Genomic DNA, 20,241 nt, shown 5'->3' with positions numbered 1-20,241 from the left:
TATTTTTGAAACTTCTTGGGAATCTGTAATTATTTGAAATTAAAAAGTAAAAAAACAAACACCTGTATATGCAATAACCATGTTAGGAGCTTATGTTTAAGGAGAAGGCTCCATAGACCCTAAAACTGTAAGTTATATGATGAAACTAAAAACTAAGACTAGCTTAGTACATGTTTTGATTCTTGAATCAGGAGGCAGATGGAGTAGCTCTGACAGATGGAGTAGCTCTCCTCTCTCCAGCTATGAACCCTCTGGAAGGGTCTGTGGGCCTCTCTTCTGGACCAGGACCCCTCAGAGTGAAGAAACAGCCCCTGGAACCTAGTGAAGACATAAACCAGATGAAACGCCCATGAGCACGTGGGCCTTGGTAAAAAGGCGACAGGCAGTGCGTTCCGATTATTGCCGCCTGGGAAGACTTTCATATTTCTCCACATTTGGGGTTGACTTACAAGAGTCCCCGTGACCACAGCTCTGCGTCCTGCCACACCGTCCTTGCTGAGCCACCCCTTGGGTTCGCAGGGCATCGTGTCCTCCGCCGGGCCCCACGCTGACGGGAAAGAGGCTCCGAGAAGCGAAGGGAAGCCTCCAGGCAGGACATGAGGTTAGGACTGGAGCCTGTTTCCTGACTTGGCTTTGTTACTAGATAATGCCTGCCTCCTCAGGGGACTCAATGGCACACCAAGTGGCAGATGACAGACAGCCGTCTCCCCACTGGGACTGTCTGCACAGCAGCCATGTGCGTCGGATGAGGCCGAGTTATGTTGTGAGAATGCTTTAGCGTGCACTTTCTGTGTGCGGGCGGAGGACCGAGCAGGCAGACGGGCTACGGACAGGGTTCTGGTCACATGGCGCTGGCATGGGCAGGAAATAACAGGAAAGCGTAGGTTATCTTAAAATCAGGAAATCCCAAAGGTAAGAGGGAAGCAGGTTTTGAACTGATCTTATTAGATGAATTAAAAATTAGACTATAAACTGACTGACCAGCATGGCTCAGTGGTTGGGCATCGACCTATGAACCAGGAGGTCATGGTTTGATTTCTGGTCAAGGCATATGCCCAGGTTGTAGGCTCAATCCCCCAGTGTGAGATGGGCAGGAGTCAGCCAATTAATGATTCTCTTTCATCATCGATGTTTCTGTCTCTCTCCCTCTCTGAAATAAATATGTATTTTTTAAAATCCTATATAATGAAAGGCTAATATGCTAATCGATCAAACAGCAGAATGACAGGTCGCTATGACATGCACTGACCACCAGGGGACAGACAACGCAGGAGCTGCCCCCTGGTGGTCAGTGCACTCCCACAGGGGGAGCACCACTCAGCCAGAAGCTGGGCTCAGGCTGGCGGTGGAGCCTCTCCCGCCTCTGCAGCAGCTAAGGATGTCTGACTGATGGCTCAGGGAGCGGTCCTAAGCCAGCAGTCAGACATCCCCTGCGCGCTCCTGGACTGCGAGAGGGTGCAGGCTGGGCTGAGGGAACACCCCCCCGCCCCCACACACATACTGCCGAGTGCCCAAATTTTGTGCACTCACTGGGCCTCTAGTTACACTATAACTATGTTTATAGTGTCCACCACAATACAAAGAAAAGGCAGTGGAGAAGGGCAAAAAGCAAAAAAATATGAGACACAGATCAAGTAGTGGAAAGAGGCACTTGGACATCCATGGGGCCAGTCCGCACCGCTGGAGGGTGGGGTTCGCATAGCCTGGCTCTGGCCTGTGTCCCACCTGAGGTCGTATGTAGGCAAGAGACATCGTTAACAGTATCATAAATAAGTATTGTAACTTTATTAAAATGAAAAGACAATATTCAAAATAATGCAACAAAAATGAAAATCCTTTGTCCAATACTGTACACATAATGCAGAAATCAGTGCATTTTCCTAAAGCATGTTTTAACCTTCATTTAGTTCAGACTAACACATCCGCTTTAAAGAGCTCAGTCACTCAGCGGAACTGTAAACAGCTGGTTTCACTGGCGAGAACGTCGCGGTAACGCACCTCTGTGGGAGCACCTCTCGCTGGGCCGAACTGTGCGGGGGACACGGAGGCTGGGCAGGCAGTGTGCGCGCAGGCGTGGGCCTGGGAGCAGACGGTGCTGATGGGACTCTCGTATTAAGACACAGTTGCTCTTGGTCAGAAGGCTTTACTTCAAAAGCCAACAATCCCCAGGAAATACTGAGTAGGAACCAGCAACACAAGGCCAGCTTGTGTTGGATTTGCTTATTAATAGTCTAAAACCCCGCACACACACCCCCAGTCACTCTCAGGCACGTGGCTGCTTCATTCCTGCTGCAAAGCGGACCGATGGCGTGGAGCCCACGTCCGTCCACTGCTGTGGGCAGCGCGACGTGGCCCTCGGTGGGTGGAACAAAGCAGGAACCATCAGGAAAATGTCCTACCATCTTCTTCTTTGTCAAGAAGCGAGACCCGGGCAGGTGGAAGTGTGGTTGCCAGGTAAACTGCTAGTCCTCCCCGCAGGGACAGGAAATGAAGTCGGCACGTCTTGGGTCTCGGGCGGTTTTAAACTAGGTAGGCACAGCCGCAGTAAGGACACATCCCGCTCCCCATGGAAAAGGCTGCAAAAATACATCCAACAGAACATAACAGACCAAAGAGCCAGAACTTCAAACTTACTCAGCAAAAATAATTCTCTAGGATTCTAAATACTGTGCTTTCTTCTGTTAGCTCAGTGTTGAGTCGACCGGGAGCCCTAGTCCAGCGTGTTTTATTCTGAATCCACATCACTGAGAGCAGCTGCCTGGTTAACTGGCGACGGCTAGACCGCGAGTTTACACATGGACACGATGGGCGTCTGTGAGTGTCCGCGTCCTGCCCTCCCGTCACATCTGTGGGCTTGGACACTGGGTCCTCAGCATGAAGCACCTCTCCACCTCTCCGGACAGAGTTCAAGTTTGTTCTGCACCTGAAACATCTTCCCCTGAACCTCAGTCAAACTGGGAAACTGCTTGGGAACCACCTGCTCCCGTGGACCCTCTGCCGAGCCGTGACCCGAGTCTACGGAGAAACCACGTAGGACAAGTGCTTACGCTTCCCGTGGCCGCCCACGTCCCCCCGGGGCCCGGGGTCCAGCTTCCCGGGGGCGGCGAGGACACCGCCGTCGGCGGGGAAGGGCTGCACCTGGGTGCTGGCGCCCGCCTCCTCGGCCTCCGTGAAGAACTTCTCGTAGCGGTCCAGGTACGGCGGCCTCTCGGGGAGGAGGTAATAGTGCGTCGAGCTGACCTTCTTCCCGTTCTCGATGATGGGCAGGATGCAGGGCGCCCGGCTGGCGGAGCCTTCGCTGAGCTGTCTTTGCAGAGCTTTGCTGCTCACGTACTTGGGGTCCGGGGCGAAGCTCTGCGTGGGGGGCATGACCCCGTTGAGGTAAGATGGAAGGCTTTTGGGACTCGGGGTGCGGGAGTTGCTCCGGGACAAGGGCTCCCTGGGCGGCACTTTGGGGGGCCTGTCTTCGTCGCTGTAGGTGCTGGAAGTGACCTCTGCCGACCACCGTCTGTAGTCGGGCTTCACGGGCCGCGGAGGGATGGGGACCCTGGGGGGGACCTCGGGCTTGTCTGTGTCGGGGTGGGGGGAGGCGCGGTGGGTGTGGCCGTGCACCTTGATGGCCGGCTTGTGGAAGGACCCGGCGGGGCCCGAGTGCGACCGCCGGAGCCGCCGGTGGCTCTGCGGCGGGGGGTCTGAGGGCGGCCCCCCTGCGCCCCGCTCGGGGGCCTGGCTGAGGTCCACCACCGAGACGGCCGGGGTTTCGAAGTAGGCGTAGTTGATCTGCCCGCACCCGCGGAAGCTCCGCCGGCCCGGCACGCCGGCCTGGAACTCGGAGGGCGCGCCGCCCCCCAGGAGCCAGTCCGTGTCGGAGCAGGTGAAGAACTCCACCTCGCAGTCCGTGTCGTCCAGGGAGAGGCCCTCGGAGATGGGCAGCGGGGGGAGCGGCCGGGAGCCCGCCACACAGGGCACGGGGGACGGGCCGTTCTTCATGGGCGTGAGTGGCGGCGTGGGGGCGCACCCCCCGTTGACCGACAGTTTCTTAAAGCCACACACCACCGGGTCCTCGTCGGGCCCCGAGCTTTCACTTGGGGGAAGGACGAGAGGGGGCAGGCTGGGCTTCTGAGGGGGGCCGTGCTCTGCCAGGCGGTGGCCGTTAGTCGGGGCAGGTGCCGAGGCGCGCCCTGCAAAGGACGGGGGTTAGCGAGGGACGAGCAGTGCCCCTGCGCATGCGGACGGCCCACTGCCTGACCCCCTTCCCCCCCCCCCGGGGCTGCCACCTGAACCCCAGGCACAGGCCACGGACACCGTGCCGCACCACAGCTGTAATTAGGGCCTGAAGATTGTTAACGCACATGATCTGGTTCAAAGAACAGACTATCTCTTCTATCTCCCCGACATGCGCAGGGCACACGCCCACACACGCAGGCAGGTTCTGTGACATGTGCACAATTCGCAGAAGATGAACAGCATATAATTTCCACGAATACCACCCGCAGTGCCAGGTCACAGGCGATGGGACAGCGCTGGGCACACTGGGTGGGGCTGAGATAAGAGGGAGCCCCCTGCTGGCACCCGGTCACGCCACCAGGGTGGCAGCTTGCAGGGTGACAGCAGCTCTTGGCAAAAACCTAAGGGACAGGATGTCCACAGGACAAGGGCCCGGTGGTGTTCTGCGCGCCTTCCTGAGTTCCCACTCCTGTGCCCTCACACAGGCCTCCGCACGGCGAGAGCCAGCAGGTCCTGTGCGAGGCTGGACCGGCTACCGCCTGACCTTCCACACACAGGGCTAGTGGGGACTGAGTGTGGGAGGAACAGGTTACCGTCAGACCTGCCGCCACTAGGGGTCACACTATTGCTGGAATAGTTCAGGTTGTTGCCTCTTTTTTAAAGAGCAAAGCTGGAGGACAAGATAGCAGCCCTCTGCCACCTCCCCTCCTGGGCCACCTCCCCTCCCGGGCCGCCCTCTGGGATTTGCAGGACACCTACCGAGAGACGTCAGGTGCGCCTGTGTGGTCGACTTCAGATTGTAGGCCATGGTGATCGGATGGATGTTTAGAAAGTTACTGAAATGCAGCAAAGACATCTTGGTCAGAGACCACAGTGACCCCCCCCCCCCATCCCCATCTGTCTCCTCCGCACCCGGCCCGCACTTACTTTCCCAGCTCCCGGCGGCGGCTCCAGCACGCGTTCAGGCTCCCCAGGGCCTGGCCATCGTGCAGAAACGCCTTCAGCGGGACGCGGATCTCCTGGGCAGCGACTCCCGCGGTGGACATGGTGCACCCGAGGCGTCAGTCAGCAAGCAGCGTTTGGTCCCTGGAGGGAGAGGAGGAGGAGAGGATGCAGGAAACAACTCAGAAACACCCATCAGCAGCCACCCGACAGCATCCGAGCGCCGCACAGAGACGCAGCCACAGACTTCCACCCGTCCTCCCGTGTACAGCCGTCTTCCTCCCTTCCTGTGAGAACTTAAACGTGCGCGTTGAAAGCAATCTTTCCGTAAGTCCTGATCTGAGATGTGCGATGCTTTGAGCAGAGAGAAATGCCGTGGCCAGGGAGAGGGGCCCTCCTGGTGGGGGCGGGGTGCACAACAGCCCCCGGACGCTCACCCCCCAACCTTCGGAAAGGCCGTGGCCGCTGACTCGTGCCCACGCAGCCCAGGCCTCGGTCAGACGCCGGGTCCACGCGCGCCTCGCCAGCCACAGCCAGCGCTGACTTGGTTCTCTCTCAGGGTTGGCCCAGGAAGACACACCCTCCAGTGGGGACTTGTTCGGGAATAAAGGAACATGGGAAGAACTGATGTCCACTATCCCGTGAAATCAGGTTCTGCAAGTTGGCCGGCTTCGGGCGGCCTGGACAGCTTCCCCTTCCCGTGCATTCTTCACATTCTCTTCTCTGCGGGCCTTGCTGCAAGGCATGGGCACCTCGGCTGGGAAGTCTTCTCCTTCATCTAGTAATTCCTCAGCTTTCAGGGATCCTGTCCCTTCCCTCAGGCCTTTTTTTCAAGGGAGAGAGGAAGGGAGTGGGGGAGAAACATCTACCGGCTGCCTCTGGTATATACCCCGACTGGGTAGCCAACCTGCAACCTCCATGCCCGACCGGGAATCAAACCAGCGACCTTTCAGGGCACAGGATGGCACTGTCACCGGGCCACCGGCCGGGCCCGCAGCCTCTTCTAAACGTTCACTATGGCATCAGTGCTGACGCTGTGGCCCTATTTGGGCTCTGTCTTCAGAGAATCTGCGGTTCAGGGCCTAACTGGTGTGTGGAGCACTGGCCCCTTGGGAGCTGTGTGCGTATCCCCTAGACTGCGCTCAGATGATCCCCGAAAGCGTGCATGCCCACGGAGAGCGGGTGTGCCAGGGCTGGGGTGGGAGGGGGCACACAGGCTATTTTGTTTTGTTTTAGGGACGAAGCTGTCACCTCCCAGCTGATTGTGAGTCAGACCACAGGCTGTGTTCCACAGCAGGAGCTCGGTGAGTGACTGCGTCCTACCATCTACTGCTGCCATCCCTATCAGGAGAAGGTACGTGGCACAGGGTTTGTTTTTTCCACAGAAAAGAAACGAGAGATAACGTTTCGGTCCATCTGAAACACTTAAATCTCAGGCAGAGGGTTAAACAGGTTAGAAATAGTATTTCAGACAGGGAAGCATGAGTTCTCTTTAGTCAGTCTCTTTAGAGAAGAGGAAAAAACCATCATTTAGTCACTGTAAGTTACTGGAGGTTTGGTGTTTAGATCATTGAAAGGCAGCGTGTTTTCCCCTCCTTCACCGGAATCAAGTGAAGCTACGGAACAATTTGAAAACCAGTTTTTAGGAAACACTGTCAGGCCCCCTGCAAGCGCTGGCATGACCCCAGGGAGAGCGACTCGGAGTGAAACCCGCTGGGAAGGAGCCCCGGGCAAGCAGCGCAGAGCCCACGTGTGGAGGCTGCGCCCATGGCAGGGCGAGGCGGCCGAGCCCAGCCCCCACCTGTCCGCAGGCCAAGGGCTAGTAATTACCGCCTGTCGGCTCCTCACCATCCCTCACCATCGACATCTGAGCTTTCAACAGGGCGATTGTGCAACTAGGGCCTCTGCGAAATGGCCTGGATCCTAAACTTACATTTCAATGGTCCCCGAAAGTTACTTGTATGTTCTAGAAAAAGTTATTTTTTATTCATTGTTTCCATCACCTACTTGTTAGCTTTCTTAAGAAAAAAATTTTTTTTTAGTCTAAAAAGAATTGTGTTCCTGCGCCAGCTCACTCCCGACCACAATAGTGTCTTTGTGTGTTCAGAGGAGGCGACCTGCCTCCACATCTCAATGGGGAATTGTGAATGGGCCGCGTTATGAAACCGTCGGAACTTCCTACTTGCTAGCAGGGAGAGCGCGGAGGGCAATATAATTTTATGCTCTCTTCCTTCGGAAAGACCCCCAACTGGAGAATCCAGGGGGCAGCCCGCCGGCGTTTTCGGCGTCCCTCAGATGGTACACTGAGGGTGTGACCCCCGAGCTGCCTGCCATCGCTCTCAAACCTCCAAGTATTCAGTACACATGCTCCCGGTGGGGGTGGGGAGGCTCCCCTGGGTCACCCTCACGTTAAAACACTGCTCCAGTGGACGAAATGCCGTTTCCAGTGCTGCTTCCTTATAACGAAGACGAGCGCTGCTTACCCTTCGCCAGAGAAATGAGCAAAAACCCCCTACGTGGGAAGCCAGCACCTGTCGGCAGAGACGGGGTTGCTATGAAAGGCGAACATGAACGCCAGCGTGAGCCCAGGCGAGGCACCCCCGGACCTAGTCCCCGTGGGCAGGGTAACTTCCCTGACACCCATGAGCTCAGCTGTGTGTCAAAATGCAGCCAATGCCAATCCCTGATGTGAAGGACTTTTTCCTGTTAAGCATCACTTGATTTTTTTTATTCAAGGGAACCCCCCCAACCATGTTTCTTGGGGTGGTCCTTTTAGATCCTTTCCCCCCAGTTTTAATCCTTTAGCTAGCTCTGCAGAGAGCGCCCTGAACCCTGACTCCAGCCCTGGCTCCAGCATCCATTGTCTGGTGGTGATCTTTGCACGTGGGTGGTCCCCTGGCATCCCCAACTCTACAAACCAGGCTCCTGTCCCTACTTCAGACCCTGCCCACTTCCCAAGCCCGTTCAGGGTCTCGGTCGGTAATTCCCAACTGGTGTGCCCCAAGGATTTTTACAGCATGCAATCCCTGACCCCATTTCCCTTCAAAAGTTGTCCAAAAAATGACAACAGCCAGCACAGCAACAGCCATCTAGCATGAATGGATCAAAATTATACCTCCCTTTTCTTTGCCAGATTGACAAAAACTATATTTTCTGGTGCAGAATTTTAGTCGTCCATGTCCCATGAGATGAACAGGCTGAAAGCCGCTGGTCCAGGGGACCATCTTCCTAGAGGGGCCGTTCTTAGCCTGAGCCTCAGCCCCTCCAGCTCCATGGTCCCCCTTCCTTCTCAGGGACCGCTCCGCTAGCGGGTCCCAGACAGCCTCCCACCCTGCACCTCAGGCCCCTCTCCCTGTGGGGTGCTCGCTCCCCCCCACCCCCTCCCCCCCGCCCGCCCCCGAGTCTCTGTGAGAACTCACTTCTCCTCCAGGGCCAGCTGAGCCACCCGCTGTGCTGCGCCCATCCCTTCCCACTCTCCGAATCTAGGACAGGGCCTGGCTGCCCCTGGAATCCCGGCACCACTCACTTCTAATAGAAAATATTCATCTCAGTTAAAAAAAAAATATGTGAAAGACTCACAGATACTACAATCAGCCAAGAACTAAGGGAAAAGCAAAGGGTGGTAGGGCTGCCTTTAGGACAGAGCAGGCGACTTTCATTAAATCCACTTCCCAAACCCCAAGTGGCCAGTGTGCACACAGGGAGCAGCACGGGCTGAACGGGGTTGACTTAAGGCCGCCAGGAGAGTGCGTCCTGAAAACGGGGTCCCCCCCCCTCGCTGGCACAGCATTTCTTCTGGATGAGAAGGCACCTCCTGTCTTTTTACTGTTAAAGAGTCAAAACAACACCATGAGCACCTCGCACGGCCTTTATTAAGGTGAACTGCACCGCAGGACGGTCTCTCTGAAACTCTTTAAAAACCAGGCTACCTTAAGACAATAACCTAGATCTGCCTACCTGGCCACCAGATCTCATTAATAAATCTCAGAAGCACCCACAGAGGAGGAGGGGCACATTTTTGTCACTCGACTCATCCAGTTCTGCCCAGCGCTTCCTTATTTAAAAGTGTGATGTAATTTCCTTCTTTCAATCTGGTTTTAGAACCTGATTTCTGTTTATTCAGGGCGATAAATGGTCTTTTCAGCTGCATTTAACAATTACCTACCTAACTACTCCCAGGAGGTAACGACATTTAGAGGCAAAATGTGTAAAAAGAAACTGATTTAGGAACACGACAGGCCCCGTGATTTAAAATCTCCCCCAAATAAGCCAGCACCTGCATGCGGATCTGCCTCCGGAAAATCTCCGAAGCAAAGACTCGTGCCTGAAGCGCTGGTAGCCAAGCCATTCGAACACCGAATGTTCAGTGGAACTCTTTAGTAGAACGGTAATTTTTTAATTTTTTGTTAATCCTCCCCCAAGGATAATTTTCCCGTTGATTTTAGAGAGAGTGGAGTGGAGGGGAGGGGAGAGAGAGAAACATTGATGTGAGAGAGACACATCGATTGGACCGAACCTGCAACCCAGGCGCGTGCCGTGACTGGGACTGAACGGGACCCTTCCATGGGGGGCTGATGCCACGCTCTAACCACTGAGCAGGCCAGGCCGAGAACTGTGATTTCGATCAATATGAGGAAACTCACCCGTTGGATACTCCCTACACCTGCAGTGTTTATGACAGTTGTTTACTAAAAGCAAAAGGCTTCAGAGGCTCCGGTTTGGGGGAGGGGAGGAGGGGCAGGCAGGTTAGGAAAAGCTCCTCGTTGCACCCTGCTCCTGGGAAAAGCGTAAGCAGTCTTCACAGTAAAGCAAGGTGGTCTAAAATGGTTTACATGCTGTCAATAAAATGCAATTAAAATACTCGTGCACGAATTCAAGCTGAACTGTGGGTTTCTGTAAAGATGGAAGTATAGTTGAGGGCGGGGGGAACAGACTTCTGTCCTCGGCGGGGCTGGCACACATGGGCCTGTTTGTAAAGGATAAACACGGAGGCAACAAGGAAAATAATTTCTCTTCAGACTGTCAGAATCAAAGCTAAGTAAAAAGAAAAGAGCTCAGTGACCTAGTTTCTTGAATAATTCGGAATATTTTCTTGCTAAGTATTAGGAAATAGCAGGCTCACAGAAAACCCACTCGCTCCCCTACCCGAGTCATCGCTGCCTGACCCCGTCCTGCAGCGCCAGCGCACAGCCACCACCTTCTGTCCTCGGTCCCTTCCTAGGGCAGCGCGGCCAGCAGCAGCACCCAGGAGGGTGGGAAGTATTATTCCCTTTACAACGCGCGTGAGCGATTTCTGAGGAGACGTGAAGTCTATCCGAATTTTAGTGACAACAAGCATGTGGTCTGATAATGGGAAGCAAATCTTGAAAACTTCAAATTTACTTAATGAGCATTTAAAAAGCCACCCCCCTGGGTAAGTCGAGATTGTTACTGCAAACACTAAACCAGTAAGAATCACACGCGGGACCCTAACCTGACAGTGTTCCAAGCGCTGCGTTTATCCCGTGGTCGGCAAACTCATTCGTCAACAGAGCCAAATATCAGCAGTACAACGATGGAAATTTCTTTAGAGAGCCAAATTTTTTAAACTTAAACTATATAGGTAGGTACATTGTTATTAACTTAATTAGGGTACTCCTAAGGCTTAGGAAGAGCCACACTCAAGGGGCCAAAGAGCCGCAGTTTGCGGTCCACGGGTTTATACTAACTTATTTAATCCTCCAATAACGGCAGGAGATGGGTTACTATTACTACCCTCAGTCAGATGACCATCTGGAGGCAGAGGTCAGGAACTTACTTGGTCAAGGTCACATCCCGAGAGTGGTGGGAGCCTGGTGCCAAAGCCTCCCCCCACCCCCCACCTCTTCAACCCCTCGGGCAACCGGCAGGGTGCGCTCTGACCACTATAGACTTTTCTCGGGTAACCCTAAGCCCATGTAAGGTCCTGCTCCACTTCATCTCCCTGGGATTCTCCTGCCTAGTTACTCCCTACAAAGGGTGCGTTAACCCTGGCAATGTGGCTCAGTGGTTAGAGTGCTGGCCTGCACACCAAAGGGTCTTGACTTTGTTCCGGTCAAGGGCACATACATACCTAGGTTGCAGGTTCGATCCCGGCCGGGTGGTGTGTGGGAAGCTACCAATAGATGCACACGAATGTTCTCTCTCTCCCTCCCTTCCACTCTCTTTCTAAAAAAATATTATCAATGGGAAAAACATCCTCAGGTGAGGATGAACAAAAACAAAAACGTTAAAAAGGGTGGGTTACGGTACTGCTTTTATACTCTGTGACTCCTTCCAATGACTCTTGAAGCTTTCCATCTGTAATGGTGCGCCTCCCCCGCATCACACGTCCATTTCAACGCGGCATCGGACGCAACGCGGGTCTTAACCAGGAAGAGCGGCCAGTTCCCACACCACCCAACACGCTCCTTAAGACACGCTCACACTCGGGTCCCAGTGACGCATCCCAAGCCGCAGGACGGGCACCTCACAGCAGCAGATCTCCTACTGGAAAGCACTTTCTAACCATGATCTCCCTCGATCCCCACAGCGTCCGTCAGAAGAGGCAGGGATTAGTCTCCATTCCAGACAGGAAACGAGTGACACCTTCCTGCTGCCCGTCTGCCCGGAGCCCGGCCTGTCCCGTTCACTCGCCCTGCCTCTCCCTCCACCTGGGTCCACTGGGTCCACCTGGGTCCTCCGGGTCCTCCTCTAACATCCTTGCTTACAAACAGGGAAACGGAGGCAAAGAAACGCTCCCGACCTGAGTGTTAGGCAGCTGCAGAGCTAAAACAGGAACCCCACTCCGCGCTGCTCACAAGTTCTCCGAGGGCAGGGATTAAGTCCTTTCACAAATAGTTATCAAATGCTAATTCTGGACTAGACACCATGCTCAGCGATGAAGAATCAAACCGGGGAGGGAGACAACAGTAAAAGCAGCCGCTTCAGACTGTGGCACCTCCCAGGACGCAGGGCCAGCAAGAGGTCGAGGAGGCCGGAGACCCATTCGCACAGGTGGTTCGGGAAGGCCTCTCTCCGGTGACTTAGAAAAACATGCTCACCTGAGGACATGAGGAAGGAAAGAGGGGGCGGGGGGAGATTGACTGAGAGAGAAACATCGACCGGTTGCCTTCTATACACTCCTGCCTGGGGATGGAACCTGCAACCCGGGGATATGCTCTGACTGGACCGGAACCAGCCATGTTTCCGTGCACGTGATGACACTCAACCAACGGAGCCCCTCCTGCTAGGACTCGCAGGCGACTTTAAAATATATGTTTACATTTGCATTGATTTCAGAGAGGAAGGGAGAGGGAGAAACAGACATCTATGATGAGAAACTTCGGTCGGCTGCCTCCTGCACGCCCCTTCCTGGGGAGCCTGCGACCCGGGCACGTGGCCTGACTGGGAATCGAACCGTGACCTCCTGGTTCATAGGCCGACGCTCAACCACTGAGCCACGCCGGCCGGGATCAGGTGGCTTTTACGTAGAATCCAAAGGGTGGGAAAGAGGCCGTCACGGGAAGAGTCAGAAGAGCATCCACGCAGGGAGCTCTGGATTGTCATCCAGACAATCCCACGGGTCCAGCTTCTTGTTCAGGGGTCTTTGCTAAGAGCTACTGGACACTGTCTCCCACCCTCACCTTCCTGCTTCCTCTCTGTAACGGGATGGTCTGCTGAACCGTGGACTGCGCAGTTGAAGAGGCCCAATCCATGGAGCCAGAACCCCACATTTTTAAAAGTGTATTCGCTGAGGCCGGAAGCCTGGCCTGTGAGTAATACTGCCCTGTTTTATGGCATAAGGAATTGGATTAAAGTATCAACAATGACTCGACTCACAGAATCTTTTGTTTCCTCTCTGAACCTGAAGCTGACATTAACTTTCCCTACCTTCAAACTAACTTCTCTATTTATTGTGATTATTACTGTTGTTGTTAGTCCTCACCAGAGGATATTTTTCAGAGTGTCCTTAACTGGTAATCAAACCTGAGACCCTTCGGTGAGCCGGCTGACACTCTGCCACTGAGTCACACCGGCCGGGGCCCAACTTCTCTACGAAACTTACATTCAGAACCTGGACACCCCCCGTTTTATCTGCCTTCACAAAGCGTGTGTTTCTGCTGTGCCAACAACGCCAGGATGCCAGGCACATTGTCTACCAGGGTTACTCATCAGCTCCCACAAGCACGGTCCCACCCGGCACGGAGGATGCTGCAGAGCCGCGCCGACGGCGAAGGGCCGTTCAGAGTCACTCAGAGTGGGAGAGAGTTGTTTCTCTGGTACAGGGAGCCCAGGACATTCAAATTCCTGGAATTACCCCTGGCACCACCTCCTCCCTCCTCTGCCCCTTTCTAAAGCAACCGGATGGTATGTGGACATTCAGGTCGGTTTCAGGCGTGTTGGATTGTACCTGTAATTTAGCAACTGGCTTTGGGAAGCTACCATCAGCATGAGCAGAGAGGAAGCGTGATCTGGTTCAGCTTCGGAGAAGCCACGGCTAGGAGTTATTGTCACACGAACACTCAGGCCTACGGTGCGATCATGAAATCTCAGAGGAAGAGAGACCGCTGTCTTTAGTGAGCGGAAAGAAGGAAAGACAATTCATCGAAAGAGTAACGTTTACCTCCCATCAAAATCCGAATAACTCGGCACTTCCTAACTGTCACTGAACAACAGGTTTGCTTTGCGACCCTTATCGGCGACCGAGCCATTCCTGCTGACCTATAAAATGTAAAATGTGCTTTCGTGCAGTTATTTATCAACCATTAACCGTGTGCCGGGGCCCAGAAGATAGGAACTGTGCAAGGCAGAGGTCCTGCCCTTAAGGAGTTTACAATCCAATGTGTGTTGGGTTATACATTGTTAGTTCAAGACCTCTGCCACCTATTAGAATAGCCACCGGAACACAGCTGGCCCGGCCGGCGAGCGAGTGATGACCTATGAACCAGGAGGTCACGGTTCGATTCCCCGTCGGGGCACATGCCCAGCTTGTAGGCTCGATCCCCAGTGTGGGGCGTGCAGGAGGCAGCGGATCAATGATTCTCTCTCATCACTGATGTCTCTCCCTCTCCCTTCCTCTCTGAAATCAATGAATAAAAACACAACAACACAAAAGCAGCTGAACACACCTGGGTGCAGCGGGGATGACAGCGGCTGAAGTCCACGCCGAAACCTCCGTCTTCCTTTAGGAAGGAGCCTGGCCACTCACATACCGGCAACAGAGCCAGCCCGGTAACATGAAACCGACTTTTATTCTGGTCTTACCCAAATCTGGTCATTTCCTGAAACGGGTACCTAGCCAGTCTCTGATCGGTTTAAATACAGCTTCCCTTAAAACTGTATAATTACAGACATGCAGAGAGAGAGAGAGAGAGAGAGAGAGAGAGAGAGAGAGAGAGAGCGCAGTTTTAACAAGAAGGCGAGGCTAGCCGTGGGGAGCCTCGGTCCCAGCACACACATCCCCCCCTGCATTCTTCCAGGTCCGCGAGCGCTCAGCACCGTGCACAACACCCGCTCCCCCGAAGAAGAAGAAGAAAAAAAAGCGTCTGAACCTCACCTTTCTTCACCCCTGACAGTTGCCTGGAAACCGGTCCTGCCCTACCTGTGTTGCAGGTGTACCTGAAGTCACCAGCACGGCTTTTAAAGCTACAGCCTCCGTTCCGACGGCGCTGAAGTTTATGACTAACCATCTATTCATACGTTTTATCAGGTAAAGAGACTGGTTTCCTCCAGGCCGTGACGACACCCTCGCAAAGCCGAGCCAGCGCCCGGCCGGCACCAATCAGGGCCGCGCGCCGCGCGGAGGCTGAGACTCGCACATAAATACACACACGTCCGCCCGGGCAGTGCCCAATGGGCGCCCGCGCTCGGCGAGGGGAGCCGCGATCGGGCGCTCCGGGCGGCCGGTTCCCGGGAGAGGGAGAGGGAGAGGCACGGAGCTGCCTGCCGGGTGCGCGACAGACCCGACGGCGGGGCCGCGCTCGCCGAGCCCGGGCCGGGGTCCCGCGCGGGCAGCGACCACCCCGCAGCCTCCCACCGCGGCTCCCGGGACGGTGCGGGGCGTGCGGGGCGCAGCTCCATTGTGGGGAAGGGGACGCGCGAGGCCGCCGCCAGCCCGCGCCGGACCCCGGCTCCCCACTTCCCAACCCGCGCGCCCCCGGCAGCCGTCTCGGGCCGAGGCGCGTCCGGGTGCCCAGTGCGCGGCCCGAGAGGCGAGGTCCCCCAGGCCCGACCGCGCCGCCCCCTCCCTCCTTCCGTCCCTCCCTCCCGGGGAGACTCCGTGTGGGGCGACCCTCTCGGCGCCCGGGGACCCGCCCTGCGACGGGAGCCGCCCGCAGCCGGAGCGGGGCGCGGCGCCGCCCTCCCCCGGCCCGAGGCCCCTTACCCCGCAGAGCCGCGGCTGCCCCCCGGCGCCCTCCCGCGCATGTCCGTCCCGGCTGGCTCCGCGCCCGGCTGGGGGCCGACACCGCGCAGGCGCCGGCTGCTCCGTCCGCCAGGCCCGCGCTCCCGCTCGCACTCGGCCTCCGTCGCCCCGCCGCGCCGTCCGCTTTATACTTTAGGGGGGCGGGGCGTGACGTCAAGGCCCCGCCCCCTCCCAGCGCAGCCAATCCCGGCCGCGATCCGCTTAAAGGGGCGATGCCGGGCGGCGGAGGCGCTCGCGTGGGGTCCGCCGCGTCGCGGGGCTGGCGGGGACGCCGCCCTGGTCTTCCGGGGGCACCGAGGGGGGCGCCCTGGGGACGCGGGCGGCCCGTCCCCGCCTCCCGCAAGGGGGCGCCGCGTCGCGCGCGGACTTTCCCGTCTTTTCCTGCCGCGGGGGCGGCGTTTGCGTGTTTTCCCGGGTCCGCGGGCTGCCACCCCGCTCACCCTGGTGCCGCGGCTGCAGCGTGGGGGGCCAGCGAGGGCCAGTGTGGGGGGCCACAGACAAGGGGGGGCAGGCGGACAGTGCACGGGGGCGCGGCAGCGGGGTCCCCTGGGACAAGGACCCGCAGGGTGGGAGAGCGAGGGGCGGCGGGGGACAGGGGGGGCCGGGCAGGGCGCCGGGGGCCGCACTGCGGGCGCCTCTCGTGGGGGACCCAGGGAGAGTGCCAGCCGCCTTGAGAGTCAGCGGGTGCAGTGGACCCGGCGGGGCCACCCGCGGACCCTGAGGTCCCCGGGCCGAGACTCCTTAGACCCCCGCTGGCCTCCCGCCCTCGCCCCGCCGCAGCCTCTGATGCCTGGGGATGCAGCACCAGCCCGCCTCTCCCCGGGCGCCGGTGATGCAACCGAGGCTTATAGTTTAACCGTAAAATAAATAATACAAATGATAACAAACCACGAGTCACTAAAGTGAGAAAAAAAGCAAACAAGACAGAAACCCTCCAGCTGTAACGAGAACAAATCCCCGGAGCGGAGCGGGACTCCACTGAGCGGAGGCCGGAGACCTCCCGCTGACCTCGCGGCCTCCCTGGGCCCGGCCTGCATCTCGGTAATAACGCCCGGTGCCCGGGGCGTGGTCGGTGGTCGTGCCTTTAGGGCCTGATTGGGATGGGCTGCCCCAGGAAGAGAGATCCCGACCTCATTATCAGGTTAACTATTAACCCTGCGCTCCATGCAAGGATTTGCCTTTTCTCCCCTATTATTTACTGACATTCTTTAAAATTTAATTCAAAGGCTTAATTTTGAATGCAAGCCTTTAAGCACACGTGTACACACACACATGCACACAGGCACACGCACACAGGCTCACACACACGCACACATGCACAGAGGCACACGCACACAGGCTCACACAAAAATCTGAAGTATCTCTTTGCCCTTTTCCAGTTGCAAGATAAATGAATGTTTACCGACGGCCTCCATCCTCCTCCCCGGCCGGGAGCTTTGGGCTGTTTTCCTATCTGTGCTGCTTATCAACCACTCCGGTAATTCCATCTTTTTGTCAAAGTCTTAACTTATTGCCGTTCCGTTCAGTATTATTTTAAGAGGGAGGAAATCAGTCACAACTGATCGCTGCTTTTCTGACCCAATTAGGTTCTTTTGTTGATTCACAGAAAATGCAGAATCCCCCCGCCCCCACCCCACTTTGCCTTCATCCGTGTGTACAGCTTACCACGGGCTGTCATCAGTGTACAGCACGGGCCGGACAACATCTTTGCCGAGGGCTCGGTGCAGCTTTTGCTGCCTGGGGACCTCGAGCTCCGGTTTCCTCCGGAGGGAACCCTGGCTACGCTCTTCCAAGTGGCCACAATACAGCTGTAATTCGTGCTGCCTCGTTGGCGTGCTTTTACATTCCCCTATTCATAAAACCGTGATAGTCACCCCAGCAACCAGCAAACACACCCCTTTAGAGAAAGAAGATCCAGGGGACACTCACTATATGGCCGTGAGCTGTACAATGCGCTAATGTTTTGGTGAAGTATCAAAAACCATAAAATCACATGAGTAATACGTGATTAATCTGATTTCTTCCCCCTTCTGCTCTCTTTTAAACTTGCAAAATAAACGGACTATTTTTTGGGGGTGGGTGGGGAAGCCAGTTATAGCTGATAGCTTCCTGAATTTTGCTTGCAATTATATTCATACAATATGGCTCTCTCAGCTGTGAGTGAATTACATGAGGAGACGTACACCCCACAGATCTTGGATACAAGAGTCTCCTAAGGCTATTTGGCTATGCCGTTGACATGTCAAGAGTTTCAAAGGAAAGTGCTAAGGAACTTGAAATAATATTTGCATGTTGCATCTCTCCAGTGACCATCCCCACTGACTTTCCACAGATTAGAGCACTGGTCTAGAGGTGGAGGGAAAAACACTCTCTTTGTACTGAACTGAGCCGGTTTTACACTGCCTGCCGCCAGAAGGACATTTGAAAGCCAGACAATGTCTCTTTTACATCGCTCTCAGTCCATTTCATTTGGAGGCCACTTCTCACGGAATTCATATTATTAGCTGATTGTTTTTTTAATATAAAAAAAACCCCTAAACATAACATTTAAAACCTTAGACTTACCCACATTGACCCAAATTGTCACTCTGCCCTTGCCCTTCTTTCTGTGAAAGAAGAAGCTGTCCTTGGACTGAGCACAAGGGCGGGGGGTGGAGGGGGCAGGGGGCGGGGGGGGGGGTTCTGGCTCAGAAACCCAGGAGCCAGGGACGCTGCCTGGCGAGGCCCACTGGCCTCGCTCTCCGTGTCGCGCGCAGGCAGAAACAGGCTGCCGGGGCCGCCAGCCTCCCCAGCGCACGTCTCCGTATTCTTTGAGCCCCACAGGAGAACACACATTTTGGCGTTTATTTCTCTCAGTGATAAGTGTTTTTGTTTCTCGATTATAAGTGTTTTTGTGTTCCTCCTTTTAAACAAAGAAATCTTCTAAATGGAGCTGCTCTTTGCATTATTACCCTTAGTCCCTAGAGCCTTTACTTTGGTCCATTCACAGTTTAAAGGTAACTATGCTTTTTTTTTTTTTTAAAACTAATTTATAAATAAGTGTGCGGTTAAAAAACAACAACTTGACAATGGGAGGAAGAATTGCACTTCTTACAGGGCGGCTTGTTTAGTGTGTTATTGTATGTTTTGGAAACATCTGGGCACGGGTATATGGATTATGTAGCCACTAAGCTGGGTGGGTTGCTTTAAGACAGACATGCGGGTAAGAGCTGAGGTTCATCCACAAGGTCTGCTTCCGGCTTTAGCAGCCCTTTGGAAGGTGGCTCAGAGAAAGATGTCTTTACAATTCCCGTTTCCCCCTTATGTAACTAGGCATGCTGTGCCCCTTCCCTAGTCCCTCAGCCTGTGAGATGACTGAGCAGCTGGTTTTAATTGATCAGCCTGTTGTTTCCAGTCTTGGCTTAACTGCTTTGTAAAACTACCTTTTCTTAGTTTGGGTTTTAGAGCTGTTGTTTGTATAGTTATTTTTAATCCAGCCACTTTTCATTTACCTTATGTTCCCTTTAATGGGCATTTGCTATTCTTGGTGGTTATTCTAGTTCTAGTTCTATCTCGTTTCCAGAACTTATAAGCGTTAGAAGTTTTTAGTGTTCTATAGATGCATTAATTTAATATGTGGGTGATTACAAAACAGTTTTTTCCAAATGTCTTCTAAACATTCGTCTGATATCTTCAAACGCTACCAATACATTTTTTTTCCAAGTAAAGGCTGTATTTCCTATGAGCCGGCCAGTAGGGGGTGCTCTAGTCCCTTGCCAAACAAATAAATAAATAAGTAACACTCAAGGAAACTTCTTTAAGAGGTTTCAGGAATACATGCCACTCCTTCATAGCCGCCAACACGGATGCAATATGTTTATGTAGACACAAGCAAATAGTTCAGCGTACCCGACATATATGGAAAGTAGAATTGTTATATTTTTTTAAAAAGGAAGCTTTGAACTGTTTACTTCTGTGAAATTAGCTCTAAAATAATAAACCAGCCCCTTGGCAACATACTTTCTTTCATTCTGGATAAAAGAAGAAGGAAAATGGTGTAGCTCCGGTCGGGTTTCTCAGTGGTTAGCGAGTCGGCCCTAGGATCCGATTCCTGTCAAGGGCAAGGACCTCAGCGGCAGTTACCAGCACTGGTAGGGGTGCACGCGGGAGGCAACCCATCGATGTTTCTCTTTCTCGCCCCCTCCTCCCTCCCTCCATCCCTCCCTCCCACTCTCTCTAGAAATCATTGGAAAAGATATCCTGGGGCGAGGGTTAAAAAAAGAAAAATGGTGTAGTGACGAAGAGCTCAGGAATCGGGGGGATTTGGGTGTGAATCCCAGCTCATCAGCTGTATGACTCAGGCAACTGACTTAGCCCCTTGTAAGACGGGGCCCCAGGGCTCCCCCTCCAGAGGGCTGCTGGGCAGATAAGTGAGGTTGTGCGTGTAGAATAGTTAGAGCCCGGCCTGGCCTCCACCAGGGTTCCGTGGTGGTGAGCCGCTTTTATCAGTATTATTATTCTCGTTGTTGTTGTCATATATCCTTTGAGAGATATTGGAACACGTTTCCTGGCAAGATTCCAAAATGCTTGATTGCTTATTAGTATATATGATTTAATTGGGCCAGGAGGTTGTTTCATTAAATTCCAGGAGCATAAATGATTTATAAGAT

The 20,241-nt window shown here is 54.6% G+C and overlaps 1 protein-coding gene across 1 annotated transcript; it reads right to left on the bottom strand.

Moving 5' to 3' along the window:
* Nucleotides 1–1,763: 1,763 nt before the first annotated feature.
* Nucleotides 1,764–15,693, bottom strand: ERRFI1 (ERBB receptor feedback inhibitor 1). Its single transcript, XM_081088079.1, has 4 exons — nt 15,554–15,693; nt 5,155–5,313; nt 4,987–5,063; nt 1,764–4,181 (listed from the first exon to the last, which is right to left on the bottom strand). The coding sequence occupies exons 2-4, from the start codon at nt 5,271–5,273 to the stop codon at nt 3,016–3,018; spliced, it is 1,362 nt and encodes a 453-aa protein (XP_080944205.1). The 5' UTR covers nt 5,274–5,313; nt 15,554–15,693; the 3' UTR covers nt 1,764–3,015.
* Between the last annotated feature and the right edge of the window lie 4,548 nt (nt 15,694–20,241).

Source organism: Myotis nattereri (genome assembly GCF_964212035.1).
Source record: "Myotis nattereri genome assembly, chromosome: 3".
In the NCBI taxonomy this organism is placed as follows: Eukaryota; Metazoa; Chordata; class Mammalia; order Chiroptera; family Vespertilionidae; genus Myotis; species Myotis nattereri.
Note: the sequence above shows the minus strand (reverse complement) of the source record. Positions and strands in the feature narration are given on the sequence as shown.

Excerpts from the sequence above, each read along its gene's own strand:
- ERRFI1 (XM_081088079.1), bottom strand. The coding sequence starts at position 5,273 with ATGTCCACCGCGGGAGTCGCTGCCCAGGAGATCCGCGTCCCGCTGAAG. Across the intron at positions 5,064-5,154 it reads CGCCGCCGGGAGCTGGGAAA|TAACTTTCTAAACATCCATC; the intron begins GTAAGTGCGGGC and ends GCTGCATTTCAG. Across the intron at positions 4,182-4,986 it reads GGCGCACCTGACGTCTCTCG|GGCGCGCCTCGGCACCTGCC; the intron begins GTAGGTGTCCTG and ends CGTCCTTTGCAG.